The following is an 18,353-nucleotide window of genomic DNA, read 5'->3' as shown; positions in this document are numbered from 1 at the left end:
AAATATCCCTGCATATAAGGTTCTACAGACAAATATCTTTAGATTTAGAAACAAACTACTGTTTTTCTCTGAATTGTGGTATAAGGACATTATTGTGTTATGAGGAATCAGCAGTTATTTGAGCAGGCTTAACCTGAAGGACTGGCAAATAACACTAGGGTTGAAATCCTAAACACATTTACTGGGACATAAGATTTACCAATTAGTGAGCACGCTTAGGATCATGCTCTTAGGCTGCAATAATATATGCACTTACAACACAATCCAGTGCATATATACTCAAAAGTAAGTTCCATGGAATTCAGTGAGGCTTACTTCCAGGTAAGTGTTTATACAATTGCAATTGTAAGTTCCATTGAATTCAATGGGACTGCCTACTGAGGAAATTTACATAGGATCAAACTATAAAATGGAGATTTACAGGTTTGGGGTACAGTTAAAATAAAATTAAAGCCAAGCCTCCAAAGCATAATTTTGGTTGCCCCTTTCTGTATCTTTGTGGACTAGAGCCCACTTGCATGAAGTGTTTTCCCTAGTTGATAGATAGATAGATAGATAGATAGATAGATAGATATAGTTTTGAAAGCAACAAACAGAACTTCACTCAAGCTTGCTCACCTAAAAATATATGAACTGTGATTAACAAAACAAAGGTTTTTATTGTATTAACACAATGTTTCAGCTTCCACCTTCATCAGCTGCTAACATACAAATGCTGTTACCAAGGTGGCAGTTACAGAGCTTTGAGGATGGAATGCTCAGAGGGGCTTCACTTGCAGAAGCTAAGTAGTGGTGGTACTGTCCTCCAGGTTCAGGCCATGTGGTGCCAATGTGTCCAGAGAGTATATCCAAAAGTTCTCCCTTTTAGTCAATGCTGCTGGATCTGTTGGCAACTCTATCGCTGTTATAGAAAAGTCCAACAGGCTGTGACCCTCAATGTTGAAATGTTTTACAACTGGTTGTTCCACTTTTTTTTGTTAAGATTGCCGATTTGTGGTTTCTGAAGTGTGTGCGTAGGTCAATTGTGGTTTTTCCTACATATTGGATATGACATCCTGGTCTTTTGCATTTGAAGACATAAATTATATTGCAGGACCTGCAGGTAATGTTGTTTGATGTAATATGTCCTGCCTGTCCTAGTGCTTGTAAAAGTAGCTGTCTCCCTGAGGTACAGGTGATACAGCATTTGGAGTGACAAGGATGAGACCCAGGATTGGTGATAGGCTTAAGCACAGCTCTCACTAACAGGCCATGCAAATTAGGAGGCTGGCGAAATGCTACAACAGGAGGCCTGCTGATGGCTCTAGTAAGATGTTCAGAGTTTGCCAGCAATGGGTAGCTCTCCCTGATTGCTTGGTGATAGTTAGGAGATGCTGCATGGAAATCTACCACAAATGGAATCTGTTGCTCTCTGCTCTTTGACACCTCACTATGATGGAGGAGGTTTTCTCTGGATAGAATGGTCGGTGGATGTTGCAATCGATAATGTGTGGAGGATATCCTCTTAGAAGAAGGTGTTCTTTAAGTTCACTGATCTTGCTCTGGTATTTATCTTAAGTGTTGCAAATAAGTTTGATTCTCAGAGCTAAGCTATACACAATGTTTTTTCTTTATATGCTTAAGATGGCAGGATTTCCAGTTTAAATAGGTATGGGCATCAGTAGGTTTGCTGTAGAGATCAGTGGCTATTTTGTTGTTTTCAATGGTGAGAAGTGTATTCAGAAAAGGGATGTGCGGATTGTCATTTGTACTATTAAATGTAAATTTAATGGGTGGATAGAGTTGATGTATTTTTAAATTGTTCTAAACTCTCATTACCATTTGTCCAGACCATAAAGATGTCATCAATGTATCGCCACCATATAAGCGGTTTGTTGATGGCCTCTTTGAGGATCTCCTGTTCCAGTTTACCCATAAAGAGATTCGAATATGATGGAGCCATGCGAGTCCCCATTGCTGTGCCTTGTAGTTGCAGGTAGTGTTCTCTATTGAATGTAAAGTTGTTGCAAGTCAGGACTAGTGTAGCTAAACTTGTGAGAACCTCTGTTGGAGGATTGTTCGTATCTCTGGTGTTAAGGAACTCATTTAAAGCCTGAATCCCATCATTATGTGGTATATTGGTGTAAAGAGATGTGACATCTAAAGTAGCTAGTATAGTATTGTTGTGGAATTGATACTGCTTGTTTAAAGACTCAATTTTAAGCAAGAAGTCCTTCATGTCTTTGATATATGATGGGAGGTTTTGCATCATGTTTTGTACATTTAAGTCAATGTACAGAGAAATCCTTTCAGTGGCTGTGTTTATTTATTTTATTATTATTTATTTATTATTTATTAACTAAACTTATATACCGCCCGACTAGCAATAGCTCTCTGGGCAGTGTACATCAAAAAATACAATAAAATTACACAATCCATAAAACAGAGTATATAAAAACTGTACAAACTGAAATCAGATTACAACAATTTAAAATTAAATTAACTTAAATTAAAACGCCTCAGAGTGTTGTTACCTGAGACAATTGAGCTACCAGGATTGTTGGCTTTGTGGATTTTAGGCAGCATGTAAAACCTTCCAGGGGTGGGATTTGGATTAACAAGGAGATCAGCAGTCTCCTCTTTAAGAAGCTTCCTACTTGTAAGGTTTTGTATAGATGTAATGATACGAGTATTGAGATCTGTGGAGATGTCTTTGTCAAGAAGTCTATACGTTGTTTCATCCTTTAGTTGTCTTTGACCTTCTACTATATAGTCTGTAGTGTTAAGTACCACAACAGCACCACCCTTATCTGCAGGCTTGATGACAACATCCCTTCTCATCTGAAGGTTCCTTAGGGCTATTCTTTCTTCTTTTGAAAGGTTGTCATCAGTAGGTGTGTGGTTGTTGATGACTCTGTTTATTGATAAGAGAGGTTTCTAGGACTGGATTCCTGTTAATGTTCGGTGTCCAAGTTTTAGGTGGCAGAAACTGTAGCAGAGGATCTCTATTGTAGAGGTCTATGTTGTTCTTAGAGTCATCATAAAAAAATTCAGCCAATCTGCATCTCCTTTCAAATGTTTGGATGTCACATTATATATATATATATTACAAACACACGTATGCAGAGGAAAAAGTGGTAAACAGTGGGTGTCATATGCTTATGAAATATAAACAGCCATAGTCTGAATTGTGACCCCACTGTTTGTTTTTTAATTTAATGTATTTATGAACCACCCTTCCTCTGAAGCAGCCCAGGGTCATATACAACAGAAGATAAACACTGTTGAGTATTATGCCATAATAAACATATTAGCTTTTAAGGTGCTACAATACTGTATTTTTCTAAAAGCAGCAAAGTTTGGTCAAAATAATTCATGAAACTTTTTTTTAACCTAAGGTATCATTAATGCTAAGGAGGATGTCATGGAAGAAGATAGTAAGCCATCAGAAGCAGACTCTGCTGTTCCACATACTCTTACTGCCTTGGGTGGTGCTGTCTTATTAGCCAAGGAAAATATACAACCCTTCACAGAAATTGTAAGTGCCTCCTTGCTGTATATATAATCAGTGTAGATGTTAATGTGTAAATGTTTAATTTAAAAATCAAAAGTCTGCAGCTGTCTAATCATATGCATGTCCCACTAGGGTTTCTTCCCATGTAAAAATACATAGGATTGTAGCCTTAAATTGTCCATTCAAGTGTGTGTGCAAGCCATTCTGACCCATGTTTACTCAGAAGGAAGTTCTAATAATTTCATTAGCAGTTAACTGCTATGTAAGCATATTTAAAGATTTCAGTCTTACTTTGAAGTAAGTTATAAGGGTAACCAGACATCTGAAATCCCATGTGAGAAATGCATTATAGTGGAATGATTTTAGTTGGGGCGGGGATCAGCAATAGGAAAAATGACTACACACTGCTGCCTCTCTACTAAAAATCTGAACCTTCTGTGCCTCCTCTTCTAGACATTTAGCTGTATAGGTCAGGGTTTTCTTGCACACACATTAATGTAATATGCACATGTTTACACTTGAAACTAATGGGATTTGCCTCCAAAAAACTTTTCTGTATCTCCCACTCCCCATATTGTCTGATGAGAAATAAGGAAAACAAGACAGTTACAGTCCATTCTAGAGGAGTCAAAAGAGCGTCCATAGAACGTGTCACTTCGTTCGTTTATACACGCTATTCGGTCCTATCATGAAAATAAAACATTTTAAAAAATAGAAGGAGAGCTCTGTTGCCTGCAAGGCTGGTCCTTAACGAGCCGGAGTAAATTGCCGCTAAGGCATCCTCACACCCCCTCCTTCCATCTTCCGGTAAGAACCCGGCACCAACTGCCTTCTCTTCCGGAATCTCTAATCGTCTCTCCGAACTGCCGGCACGGGCCGATGACGTCAGGGGTCATTTAGGGGTCAGCTTGAGGTGACGTGTCCCTGTGGGGAACGCAGGAGCGGGGGGCGGGGCACCGGCACCAAATGGCAAGAAGAAGAAGAAAGGGGCAAAGTTCGCCTGCTCATCCTCCTTTAGGTTCAGGCTACAGGCGTCCACCCCCTCCTCCCATCTCGCATCCCGTATGGAGCCCGTCACCCCATCCAGTGCCCCCGGTGGCGGCGCTGCTCTACTCTTGGCGCCCCTTTCTCGAGGCTACGCTTCCCTCACGGGCCGCCTTCTGGAGGTGAGCCGGGGGTGGGGAGAGACGGATGAGGGAATGGATGGGTCTAGGTGAAATGGGGGGAGGGGAGAGAGAGAAATTTAGCCGCCCTAGGCCTTGTGGCTCTTCTCGCTGGGAGCCGGGCCGTTCTGCGCCTTCCGTGGCTGTTCGAATTTCTACGGCTCAGAGCGGGAGGCGGCTCCGCTGCACCCGTGAAGACAGCCGTGGCGGCGGCTTCGGGAGCGAGGGAAGGGAGCGAAGGTAACAGGTAGGCCTTTAGACGCGTTGAGAGGAGAAACTAGGCGAAACTAGTATTTGAAATGACACAGGGACAGAGAGAAATGGATTTTCAACCGGTTGACCAAGGACCCTGAAAACTATATGGGAGGTCAGAAAAGAATTTATTTGCGTGCTCTCTCGGTTTTGCTTTCTGTCTCCACCCTCCTCCAGTTTGCAGGACAAATGTGGCTCCGCGTGCCTAATGCAAGATTTAGCAAACATTAAAGCTTGGTCCGGTGCTGGCTGTAAAGTTGCTTTTAACACAAACACACACACTCACATGCACACAGAAACTGGCCTGAATGTGCAGTGAGATAAACATGTTTAGATCAGGTTTTGTGGTTTTCCCAAGTCTGTGGAATCATCCAGGCAAGGGTAAAGGAGGGCAGACAATTTTTTTAAGGCCTCGATAAATGTCCCTGATGTTGGCTTCTTACTCCTCCTCCCCACCCCCTTTTATTTGTGAAATGACATGTTTGTGGCTCTGAAGTTGCAGGTTCCTGTATCATGCAATTTTAGATTTTTTTTCCTGGAAAGTTAATAGGTCACCTTTTTCTTTTCCCCCCAAAAGGTCTCTAGGAAACATTAACAAAGTCTTCCTGTTGGTACCCTTATGTATTGAGCGGTAGGGTAATTGAGATCTTTTGTATGTTTTTGTATTGATAATGCAACTCTAATTCTTCATGTGTAGAAAAATATATAGTGACATAGGAACCTGTATTAATTGTGATTTGAGGTCAGTGGAAACATAGTCCTTCCTGTTGTTGTTTCTGTTTAGCTCTACAGCCTAGTCATGCAAAGGTTTCTGGGAATGAACCTGAAAGCTTGTGTAACTCTCTGGATAACAAGATGTAAACTTATGGTGTAATAACAAGCTGTCAGGGATCCAACAGATTTAATACTAGTGCCTACCATTAATCCCCCTCCCAAGATGTCTAGATCTAGAGTTCATTTTTAACTGCTAAGTGGAATAGGAGAAAATAAGAGTAGTTTCCTTCATGTTTTCTTGGATACAGATTACACACAGCATTAACCAATTTGTCCACGTGCACATTTGTTAGAGACATATTTGGGTCTTAATTTCACTTTTTTATCATAATACTCATTTCCTTAGATAATGATATATGTGACATAACTTTTATCATTACCATTTTGTTCCATGAAAGGATGATGCTGAGGCAACAGGTCTGTGCATGTGTGTGTATGGGGGGGTTAAATTCAGTATACTTCACCATACTCTGCCATGGTGAAGTATTTTGAAATATAATTATTTCTGATAGAATTTCTACATTTTTATGTTAGTATATTGATTGTAGAGATAAATTAATTGACACACATTCAAAACTTAGTAAAGGGGTTCTGAAATTTGCTTCCAGAATTTTAAAGCTGATCATTTTTTAAAAAATTCTAATGAGGAATACTTTTATGTAAAATTTATCAGGATTTAGACCTAAGACAGTGTTAGGTTTGAGTTGCTAAATTTGAGTGTGCAACTATTTTTTTTTTTTGTTAAAGAAAAAAGTCTAAAAGCTAATAGTATCCCTTGTTGGTAACACTGATTTTTTTAAAAAAAGTATTATACATTTTTTTTCTGTAAGCAAATTCAGATCAGGAAGTAGTGCTTGAGAATTCCTCTTCCATAACCTTGTTTCAGCTCAAGTTGTTCTTTGATGAGAGAGCTTCCTTGATTTTTTCCATTCTGTTCTGTTCTGTGTGTGCATTGCTAGGCTCTGGATTGTTGGTTCCTAGAATGATGTTTGCCAGACAATAGGATGCACAGAGTTCAATGGACTTTCTTCAGTACCCAGTTGCTTCATTTTCTAAATATGTACTCCCTTGAATTTTTTTTTAAAAAATAAAAGGTTGTTAACCTTTTTCTTAGCTGGTTTCAACACTACCTGAAGACATGCGGCCTGGTCCTGACTTCCATGGCCTTCCTTGGGAGTCCATTATCATCACTGCCTTTGTGGGAATTGCTACACTTGCCATTTTCTTCTGGAGAACCTGTCTATCTGTAAGTAAATGTTCAAGGTAAAATATGCTGATGTTTAGTTATCTGGCCAAACTTTGACACAGATTATGAAGCCTTTGTAGATCCACTGGTGTCAAATATTTATACCAGTAACAATAAAGAACATAAATTCATTTTTATACTTTTTAATGAAGTGTTTTAACAGGTAACAAGGCAGAGCTGGATATCCATTTGGCTCAAAAGTGCCACTTTGACACGTAGGGCACAATCCAACTCACATTTACGCCAGGCTGAGGGGAGTTGGATGCAGTGGATCTCCAGCTCAGCCAAGACCGGCACAAGTGGAGCCTGCTTAAGGCCTGAAAAGGCAATGTGTCAGGGTAGGAAACAAGGTGAGGGGACTTAGGCCACATCCAACTCATACTCGCAGCACTCTTGCAGGTCCCAATCGAGACAAAAGTTACACCAGGGAAAAGGTCAGTCTAAGAAAATAATTGCAATAGAAATCAGTGGAGAGGGCTTACTCCCCAGTAAGCGTATTTGGAAGACCAGGCTTTTACTTTCTGATCCCTACATGCAGCTCCCGGCTGAGCCAGCATTAGCCAACCCAGAGGCTCCTGAATGGCAATTGCATGTGGCAGAACTTTACACAGGCTGCTCTTGCTTTAGCATACCTTACAGCAGCTTCCCCTGAGTTGGATTTCTCATGGAAACTTACTGTGCTGCAGCTGCTGAATCCAGTGTTAAAATTGGGCTATAAATAGTAATGTAAAAGATGGATCCTTGTTAGACATCATCAATTCTGATAATTTGAACAACAATCTGTCTATATTTCCAAAATAGTTGCTATAATAATTTGTGCAACAAGTTTATTCTTTGTCTGTTGTGACTTAAACAGGTTTGATGGTCATATGTAATAGAATCTAATTTTTCCAAGGACAGGAAAAGGTAGCATTGGAGTGAATGGAGCCATATCCAATTGCCCTAAAACACCTGGATCTATCAGATGCAATATAAAGGCAAAATAAATTCATTCCCTAAATATACTTACTTATTTTTAAAAGTTGGGATAATCTCAATATAAGACCTAGAATTATTTCAACAAGCAAATCTCAGTTTCTTAGAATAAGCAGTACAATGCTACATTGCTGTGGCCCTCCAATAGTTATTTTCTGTCTGTCATGTTCCACTTGCAAGTCAGCTCATTTCAACCTAGGGGGAAGCACATGTGTTGCATGCAAAGTATCTCAGATTCAATCTTGGCATCTCCAAGTAAGACTTGGGAGAGTCCCCTCAGTCTGAAGCCTTGGAGAGCTGCTGTCAGTAGATGAACCAATGGCCTGACAAAGTATAAGGGAGCTTCCTATGTTCTAGGATAGGCTCCTTGTCACATTCTATTTCCTTACTATGTGTAGTATTTTCTTTTCCTGACATAGTATAACTTGTGAATAATGTTTTTAGGTCTTTTAGGCTGCAGTCTCACTATCCTGTGAGTAAGCCCCATTTGAGCTCAATGGGACTTACTTCTGAGTAGACCTGCATGGGATTGCAATGTTGGTCAGCTTGCAAATAATCTAGGTTCTGGGTCCCAGAGATTTTTAATGAAAGCAGTTTATACTACAAAAAAAGTGACAACTTTAAACAACAACAAAAACTTAACACAATCACTTCACATATAAAAATCACACTTGTAAAATAAATTAATATTTTAAAAAATCTGCTGAAAGGGCATTAACATGCTAAAAACACACTTACACCCTATTATAACATTCATCACTGAATGCACTCATCCTGAAATAAAATACAGCCTATGACAGATGGTCTTGACAGGCTTGATGGGCATCTAAAACTTCAAACTGGTATGGCAAAATTGTGGCCATCTACTTTAACTTTGAGGATGGATATTTAAATGATTGTGGTAATCATGAATTGATCTTGTTTAACTTACTTGTTTGTTGATGTTTTGTTTTGATTTTGAAATTAAATGTATGTGAATTACATAGTAGTTGAGTAAGCAGACCTGTGGCCCAACGTTGAAGCAGGATCTTGCCCTAAAAGCTTTTATTAGAATTTCCTTTAAGCTTGCTTGTGTAATGTAAGTTGGAAACATTACATGTGTTTATGTTTGTTAAGCCAAACAAGTGCTTACAGACAAGCATTTACTTTTCAGTGTTTGATGGTATTGATAAAATGGCTTAATCTTTTTCATAATGCTGTTTTTCTCCTTTCCCTTTGTAGGTAAAGAGTAGAATGTATCAAGGTAGGAATCTTTTGCCATTATTATATTGCGGACTACTTGGCAGGGATGTTTTATTAGTATTGCTTAATATAATTTTGAGCACTTGTTAAGTAAAATATTCTGACTCTGAATGCTCCGAACTCCATGTGTTGGAGCAGAGCATGGTTGGAATCCCAAGAGCCCTGTACATGTGCCACAAGTGTTTCCCTGTATGCATAGGGATCTGTCTCCACCCTGTGCTGTATTATTTGCTACTTAGGAGAATCTCCCAACCTTTGACAGAGGGTTGTAGGGTTTTTTTGAGAGGGGTGGCTGCAGTGGGAAGGAGAGGCCTGAAAAGCCTTGGTGCATATGCAGGTATTTGGACCCTGCCTCTTTTCAGTAGTCCCATTTGTGCTGTGCTCTTCACTCTTTCCAAGGCATCCTGAATATGCCATGTCTACACTGCCTCACTGGAGCTATGGCATAGTAGCTTTCAGTATGAGGAACAGCTTTCCCTAGGCTCCCAAAGACGACACATAGTTTGGTGTGTCTGTCAGCATAAAATCTGCAGGAGCTTCACATTTAAGCTTAAATGAAGGCTTCAAGGATGGGAAAAGAGCCGTTTGTTCTGGGAATGGTCATTATTACATACATGTTGGAGTTGACAGCCCCAGTTCAGTGATATTGAACCCCAGATGAATGATACATCAGTGATGTATCTTGATGTCTAAGCTCGCAATTTTCAGTAGTTGACATCAGTGTTGTGGGGGGGGCACACTGGGACATTCTTGATTCATAGTGATTGAGGTACCATGTGATACATAAGGGTTAGCAAAGTTCTACAGGAAATTGTTCCACATTTGTCCCTAATTTTCTTTTTTTCTAGTGACAGAAAAACAACTTGTAGAAAAAATTAAAACTCTCTTGAAAGAAAAGACAGAAATCTTAGAAAAGATGTCAGAATATGATCAAAAGGTATTGTGCTGTTAGCAGATATGTATTCTGCAATTTTTAAAAAAATCAGTGTTTGTACAATCTAAAATGTGTGTGTTGTCCATTCACTCTCTTACTTGTATAATCAAGGAGATTTTAACCATTCGTGACATTGAAAATGAAATTATTAATGTTAAGTAGAAATTATTTTTACTTCCTATACTTTTTTTCTTCTAAATAGATAAAAGAAGCAAAAGAATCTGTGAAAGAGGCTCAGAAACAAAACACAAATCTCTCAGATATGACCACAGGGCTTAAGGTATGAAACATAACATAAAACATATCTTTTTATGATAGGTTTAAAATATTAAAACAAAATAAACTTAACTTGTCATTATTGTTACAGGACACAGTCAGGGGGCTTAAAGAAACAAACCATCTTTTAGATGATAGAGTGAAAAACTTACACACCATGCTAGAAATTGAGAGAGAGCACAACGCAAAGAAACAGGAACAAGTAAGCCATTCTTCTTAGTTTGACACTGGCTCATGTCACATTAGAGAGTTTGGTCAGTCTTTACTGTCTCTGGAAAAGGAGTTGGGGGTAGAGAACTGCATGAACACTTAAAACAGACAAACCTTGTCTTTGCTCCTGCTTGAATTAAAATTCCATAATTTTTTTAATATTAAAATGTCAGTGAAAGTTTCAGCAACTCATGTTTTGTTGTTGAATTATGGGAACTTAACTATTTTTGTGGGATGTGGGCCTTCTCTTCTTTGGAATTGGCACAGATAGATGTACACATCAGGGCCTCCTCAGCCTTAGCCCCTTGGAATTTCCCCTAGAATAGTCTACCTGAGCTCAAGCCTCCAGGTTTTAAGATTTCTCCTTTGTTTAAAAGACAAATAGGGATTTTAATGGTAACTTTTAAATTTATAATCTTACAATATTTGTATACTGCTTTTCAGCTGTAGTAGTTATCAAAGTGGTTTGCAATAATAAAATATTTATAGACAGATGATACTGCTCTTGGAATAATTTCTGGAATACAGGATGCTGTCTGATAATATTAGTATGTGGGACCTGGTTCTGTTCACCTGAAGGATACTGGATGGGTTGGAGGCATATGATGATCAAAGTTTTCTCTCCAGTCCATCAGGTATTACTGCTGCTGTGAACAGGTGGTGTCATGGCATCTGCCCCTTATAATGCTCAGAAGTATTGGCTTTTGGAGACATGAGGAAATGGGGTGGGGAGGCAAAGCATATAAAGTCCTCTCCCTTGTTCGCATACTGGGTGGTCAGGATACATTTTATTTTATTATTTATTTATTTATTTTATTGTTTGATTTATATCCTGCCCTTCCTTTCAGCAGGAGCCTAGGGTGGCAAACAAAAGCACTAAAAACACTTTAAAATATCATAAAAACAGACTTTTAAATACATTAAAAAAAACTTTAAATTTTTTTTTAAAAAGCTTTGAAGACATCTTAAAAAAAGGTTAAAAAGCATATTGTTTTAAAAAAAGTTTAAAAACATATTAAAAAGCAATTCCAACACAGAAGCAGACTGGGATAGGTCTCAACTTAAAAGGCTTGTTGAAAGAGGAAAGTCTTCAATAGGCGCTGAAAAGATTACAGAGATGGCGCCTGCCAAATATTTATGGGGAGGGAATTCCACAGGGTAGGTGCCACCACACTAAGGGTCCGTTTCCTCTGTTGTGCAGAACGGACCTAATAAGATGGTATCTGCAGGAGGCCCTCACCTGCAGAGCACAGTGATCAGCTGGGTATATAAGGGGTAAGACAGTCTTTCAGGTATTCTAGTCCCGAGCTGTATAGGGCTTTGTACACTAAAACTAGAACCTTGAACTTGGCCCAGTAGCAAATGGGCAGCCAGTGCAATTCTTTCAGCAGCGGGGTGACATGTTGGCGATACCCTGCCCCAGTGAGCAGTCTCGCTGCCGCATTTTGTACCAGCTGCAACTTCCGGACCAACCTCAAGGGCAGCCCCACATAGAGCGCATTATAGAAATCCAGCCTGGAGGTTACCAGTGTGTGGACAACAGTGGTCACGCTATCCCAGTCCAGAAATGGCCGCAGCTGTCTTATCAGCTGCAGCTGGTAAAAGGCACTCCTAGCCACAAAGGTCACCTGGGCCTCTAGTGACAAAGATGGATCCAGGAGCATTTTCCTGTTCCTTAAGTCCTAAAGCAGGGATGGAAAACTTATGGTCCTCCAGATGCTGCAGAACCACAACTCCCATCATGCCTGATGGAGATGGCTGGAGGTGATGAAAATTGGAGTCTAACAACATTCCCTATCCCTGACCTAAAGTATACCACTAAACATTTATATAGTGCTTTTCAGTATTCAGAGTGCTATATAGAGCTTATTTCAATCCTTGCAACTTGCTATAAGGTAGGCCAGTATTATCCAGATTTCGTGGGGAGTGGGGATAAGACTGAGAAAATAGTGGCTTGTTTGCCTAAAGCCATTCATGAATGTGCTGCTGAAGCAAGATGAACCAAAGGCTTTCCAGCTCACTGCACAGTTATTACATTATCAGCTCTTATGCTAAGAGTAGTAAATCAGTTTAAGTATCAGTGGTATGCTTCTTTCTTTGAAGGGCTAAGGAGCCATATTAACTCTCAAATAAGTCACATTTGGGGCTTACAATTGGACTTCATTACTTGGAGTAAATTGTATTAAAACATTCGGACTCGAAGGCCTTATAGGCCCCTTCCAACTCTCTGATTCTATGATTTGGTTGCTATTAACCTAAAGGCCCAGTAGTTTATGTACATATACTGCAGCACATCTACTGAGATGTATATCTTGGATTAAGTTTCTAGTTCTCAAGCCAATATATATGTCCATTTTTATTTCTATTCATACAGCTCATAGAAGCACAGAAGTCTTTGGAGAAACTCCAAGAAATCATCACATTGCATTCTGTAGAGCTCTCTGAGGTAACACATCTAGATTCTCAGTACAAGCAGTCTTTACCTCATTCATAAGTCACATTAAACCATTGTTAAACATAAACTGGGGGTTACTGTGAATGCACAGCTTCCTGGTGCATGCTGCTGAAAAGTTCTTGCTCCACTCCTCCCCTGCTCCTACTGCTGCTCTGCCACCAGGACAAAGGCAGAGTCTGGCTTGTTGTGATGTCTGAACCCCAAGCTCTCTCCAGACAAAGCATACGTAATAACCAAAGCTTGTTTTTGGCGTACTGCTTTTATGCTTGTTTTTTAAACTTATATCTTGCCCTTCCTTCCAAAAGCAATGAGTTGTTTGGGGTTAATACCACCAAACCTGAGTTTCCACATCATGGCAAGCCAGAATGTGTCATGTTTCAAGGTAACACAACAGCAGGAGGAGTGAGGGAGGACTGCTGTGAGAAGTTTTCTGCAGTATGTACTAGCAGGTTGTGCATATATGTTAAAACATCATTTGTTTTTAATTATGGTTTAATGTGATGTGTGAACCAGGTCTTTCTGTCTAAGATACTTAAAAATATATAAATTCTTAATGTTCCAGCTGATGACTTCTTTTGTATGTATTTGGTATAATCTGGTGATTTTATATGATTTATATATTAAACTTTAAATCTTTGAAATGTTTAGGTGCAGATAGCTCTCAATGAAACAAAACTAAGTGAGGAAAAAGTGAAGTCTGACTTGCATCATATGCAAGAAGAGAATGTGAGACTAAAGAAGAGTAAGGAACAAGTGAGTGTGGTTGTGCTTGTTAAACAATCTACTGTTCTTAATAAATTAAGCTTTGCTTTGTGAACTTATTAGGCTGCAGGTTAAGTGTGCGGTGGACATAACTTTTACCTATAAGCAGAATTGGGAATGTGAGTAATAAGTTATAAAGATGGAGGAGTGGGATTGGGCAGCGGTTGGGCAGTGCTGGGGATGGATTCCGAGGACAACAAGGCTAGGTGCTGCCATGATGACAAACTCTAGAAAATAATGGCCTTAGGAGCTAAGGATGGGGATCACCTTTTTTCAGTTTACGGCTACCTGCTGGCAGTAGACAGAACGAGAACCAAGTGTGGGCAGGTCAGGGTTGTGGAACATATTTCAAGGAATGGTTCCTCATTTAGTAAAACTAATTTTGAATACTGTTCTTTGAAAGAAACTATATTGGAAAGATTTTCTGTTCTGTCTCCAGAATAAAGAGAGTGCTTAATTTAATGTAGAAGGAATGCAAGAATAGAGAAGGGAAGGAACAAGAGAATCTGATAGCTTTGGAGACATAAAACCAGGCTGAAAGCTGCATCCAGCCTCTGGACAACAGGTTGCCCAACCCTGAGCTAAAGAAATGTTGTGATCAGGGATGGTGAACTTGTTTGGGGATTCATAGGAAAAAGAAAATACTGTTTTTCCAAAGCAAGCTTGATTCTTTTCAGTTGCCACTGAGATGGTATTGCTTTGAGCTCCTGTTCTTGCATACAAACTAAGGAGCAACAAACCATCTTTGTAGCACACTGTAGACATGCTCAAGCCTCACCCTGCTTTCCAGGAAGTCCTCTTTATAGTGAGTTATACCTCTGGGCATGTTTAAAGCCGGCCGTTGCCAAGCCATTCTGAATTCCTAATGTTAGAAGGATGGTTTTGATTACAAAAGATAGAGCGTCTAACTCTCTGAAAGAATGAAACCTGATGATGGTGCTTCCAATTCCCGTGAATGGCAAGAACAGCTGCTCCCCGCCATGCTAAATGTTTTTTCTGTGTGCAGTTGTAATGTCTGGAAGGTCATTTCAGATCAGGCTCTTGAGTGTCTTTCTGGCCTAGAATTATGTCCATATGGTGCCAGATCATAAGTGATCTGGTGCAGATATGACCTGATATTTGCTGCTGTGTGAAAAAAATGGAAAGCTAATGAGAAGTCCAGGTCAAACTTGCCTCTTTGATGTTATGTCTAGACAATTGAAGAAATGACAGTAGCTACTGTATCTTCTCTTTCCATGGCCTCCATCAACAGCCATGTTCCGTTGAAATGATGATATTGGAATGAAATCTTTAGTACAGGTGAAACGGATGAGGGCTTGTGGAAAGAATAAGTGGTTAGGAAGCCCGACCATAGGAGCAGCCAGATTTATTTATTTATTCATTCATTCATTTAGAATACTTGCATCCTTATTTATAGCCCCAAGAAGCTCTCAAAGTGGTGTACAAAAGAAAATTCTCACACAAAAAAAGATGTCCAAGTCTGATATCAGGAACAGAAACCACTGTGGTCCTCTGACACAAGGGAGTGGGGCTGAGCAGCTGGAATTTGCTCAGCTCATGATAAGGCATATCTTCCCTTGCTGGCAGTTGGCATTGCCAGGCAACAGCTCCCATTGATGTCTTCTGAAGCAAAGGAGTAGGGCTGAGCAACTGGATCTCGCTCATCCATTGATGAAGTCTTCCCTTGCTGGCAGATGGTACTGATGGGCAACAGCCCCTGCTAAGGTCCTTTGAGGCAAGTGAACATACCATATACAATACGCTATACCTTTTCTAGGCTCTTAAGAGTGACTGCATCCTTAATTCCTCTGTAAGCCTCCACAGTTGGGACAGTAATGGAAGAAAACTTTCTCAGTATAATGAAAAATTGGAGAGGATGGAATGTGTCAGTAATGAGAGCTAAAGGAAATATGGATAGCTAACATTCATGCCAAGTACTGCTAAGGATGCATGTGACCTAATCTTGCTTGGGATATTGTGACAGAGAAACAGTTCACAAATTAAATCAGCTTAACAACTTTTCAGCCTGAAAGTACAAGTAGCCCTCTTTCTTTCCACAAACCTTTATATCATCTCTATTATGATCCATTCAGATCATTAACATTTCCAGCACAACACAGACCTTTTCCAGTATAGAATTATGCCCTAGTAGTGTTTCTACATGTATCAGGTAGATGCCATATGGCAGCTTTAGAAATGTTATATTGCTCCAGGGAAAATAGAAAAATTGTGTTACTTTGTGCCCTGCACCCACCCCTTCTACTGGGTAATCTATTTTTAGATAGCATATAGTATTAAAGCTGTGCTTTCCATTTTAACACTTTTATGCATGTGTAGATGGCTGCAGTAATTTATTGGTCATTCTTCTCCCTGGGCCTCCCCTTACGACAGCATTTTTTTAAAAAATAAAGGATGGCAAGTTCTTTTTTGGTTTGGAAAACACCAAAACTGAAACAGTTTTGGCACAGCTTTATCTTGAACATGTCATTCATCTGGCTGCTCTGATGCAGTTTTTAAAACCTGATGTTCTGTGAATCTTGATATATGCTGTTCCCATAATATTAATAACATACTTGTGTTCTTTTAGCTGCTGAAAGAAGCAGAAGGCTGGAGTGAGAGACACAGTGAGCTCAGTGAACAGATCAAGTTATATCAGAAGTCACAGAAAGACATAGAAGAAGCACTTGCCTATAAAGAAAATGAAATTGAAGTAAGCTCACTTAAAGAATAACTGTCTTCTGTGTTCATGACTCTGTGATTGAACTACTGCACCTAATGCTGTGATCCTGTAGTTTAAAGTTTAGCTTTTTGCTGCTGCTTTAGGTTTTGACTAACTGCATTATGCAGCTGAAGCAGCTTGATGCAGAATCTGAGTCAGAAGGCAAGAGGGATGATGGAAATGACCTGGCCAATGGAGAGCTCTCAGGTACTAAAATCTTAGATAACCAAATAGATTTATGAATGTGATAGCCACTCAAGCAGCTAAATTTGAGGAAGCAAAAGCTGAAGTCTCCTAGTGGCAGTGATACACAGCAATGGGTGTTCAGCATTTCTCATGTGACAAATAGGAGTAGGTATTCCTAATACAAGAACCCAGTCACAAATTATGATGTAGTGTATCTAACATACTAGGTACCTTACTGAGAAGCGAACTTCTTAGCTCTAGATTGTATCTATATAATGTGCTATTGTGATATGTCCTTCCTTGAGTAAGTTAAGAATTGTAATATTTTCTTGCTTAATGTTGAAACGTACTGCTTTGATCTGTACACTTCTAAGAAATTATCTGTGGAGATCTTGTCAGGTTTAGAAAATTTTGCTCATTTATTAAGACATAATGAAAATATTTTTTCTTCCTCTTCTAGATACCAGGAATGAGAAGATGAAGAATCAGATTAAGCAGATGATGGATGTTTCAAGGGTATAACACAGGCGCCTCCAGTCTTGTTTGGGCCAGTGGGCACATTTGGAGTTTTTCAAGTGTCATAGTACTGTCAAAAAATGCCTGCCATGGGGGCATGCCCATTCAGAAAATGGCTGCTATGTTGGCATGCCCAATCACAAAACACTCACAAAACACAAAAGGCAAGCTGGTAAGGCTAAAAGACAAGCAACTCTCCCAGGAACCTGAGCACAAGGCAGAGCCCCATTAATCCATGTTAATAGGAAGGTCACCTATTTTTCCTTCTGGTCATGACCACCACAATGAAGACACTCACAAAAACCACCACTCTTTCTGACATCTCCACTAATATCCCATGGAATGTAGGGGGTCTCACAGCTGCTGAGGGAGGTGTCTGGGGATAGTTTGTTGCCGGAAGTGAACCCATGTCAACATTGATTTGTGAAATCAATATGGCCCAATCTTGTATTCCGGGAGATTGTTTCACTTGCCATTTTGTTACCCTCTTGCAGGTAAAAACAACATTATCTATCATTGAAGAAGAAAGAGATCTTTTGCGGTCCAAACTAAATGATGAAGTAGCAGCAAGGCATGAGTTAGAAGGTGTGTTCAGTAAAGAAATAACTTAGAATGAAAAGTTATATAAAAGAAGCTTCTGCAGTAGTCCTGCAACGAAGGTGGTTGCCATTTCCATTTCTTACTAACTAGAAGCCTGGGGGGAAATAACTAGTTGGTCAATTCAAATCAGTAGGTGAAATTCATCCACTCTACTCTGCTTTTTGGCCCTAATGTCTCCCTTATCAGTTCACAATGTTGCAGTAGCAGTAGATACTACAACCAACAGCTTAGACCTGTCGCAGTCTCAATTCTAGATCTAGCAACCCTGCATCCCATTGGTTTGCATTCCTCTACCTTCCAGGCATTCTTTGTCTGCTCATTTCCTTCATGCCAGAGAAAGGGCTATGCATAGTGTTTATCCCAATTCTATTTTTATTTTTTTTCATTTATAAAAATATTTGTATACCATAATTTCATAAAAAAATATCAGTGGTTTACAACAATTATAAGACACTAAACCACACAAAAATTAAAACAGATCACCAGCTGACTATTACTTTTCATTGACTTATCTTCAACATCACATCACCACCCGCTGTTGCGCTTTCAG

At 39.6% G+C, this 18,353-nt stretch overlaps 1 protein-coding gene across 4 annotated transcripts in view; it reads left to right on the top strand.

The window, feature by feature from the left end:
• Positions 1 to 18,353, top strand: part of MIA3 (MIA SH3 domain ER export factor 3) — a 48,572-nt gene that overhangs the window by 18,028 nt on the left and 12,191 nt on the right. For all 4 annotated transcript variants that reach the window (XM_061625139.1, XM_061625137.1, XM_061625138.1 and 1 more), the window contains exons 6-17: positions 3,378 to 3,517; positions 6,797 to 6,928; positions 9,125 to 9,146; positions 9,994 to 10,082; positions 10,282 to 10,359; positions 10,447 to 10,557; positions 12,940 to 13,011; positions 13,669 to 13,773; positions 16,370 to 16,492; positions 16,606 to 16,708; positions 17,148 to 17,203; positions 17,698 to 17,788. In XM_061625139.1, the coding sequence (XP_061481123.1) occupies positions 3,378 to 3,517; positions 6,797 to 6,928; positions 9,125 to 9,146; positions 9,994 to 10,082; positions 10,282 to 10,359; positions 10,447 to 10,557; positions 12,940 to 13,011; positions 13,669 to 13,773; positions 16,370 to 16,492; positions 16,606 to 16,708; positions 17,148 to 17,203; positions 17,698 to 17,788 (1,122 nt within the window). The remainder of the gene's footprint in view (positions 1 to 3,377; positions 3,518 to 6,796; positions 6,929 to 9,124; positions 9,147 to 9,993; positions 10,083 to 10,281; positions 10,360 to 10,446; positions 10,558 to 12,939; positions 13,012 to 13,668; positions 13,774 to 16,369; positions 16,493 to 16,605; positions 16,709 to 17,147; positions 17,204 to 17,697; positions 17,789 to 18,353) is intronic.

The sequence above is a fragment of the Rhineura floridana genome, chromosome 4 (genome assembly GCF_030035675.1).
Source record: "Rhineura floridana isolate rRhiFlo1 chromosome 4, rRhiFlo1.hap2, whole genome shotgun sequence".
Classification (NCBI taxonomy): domain Eukaryota; kingdom Metazoa; phylum Chordata; class Lepidosauria; order Squamata; family Rhineuridae; genus Rhineura; species Rhineura floridana.
Note: the sequence above shows the minus strand (reverse complement) of the source record. Positions and strands in the feature narration are given on the sequence as shown.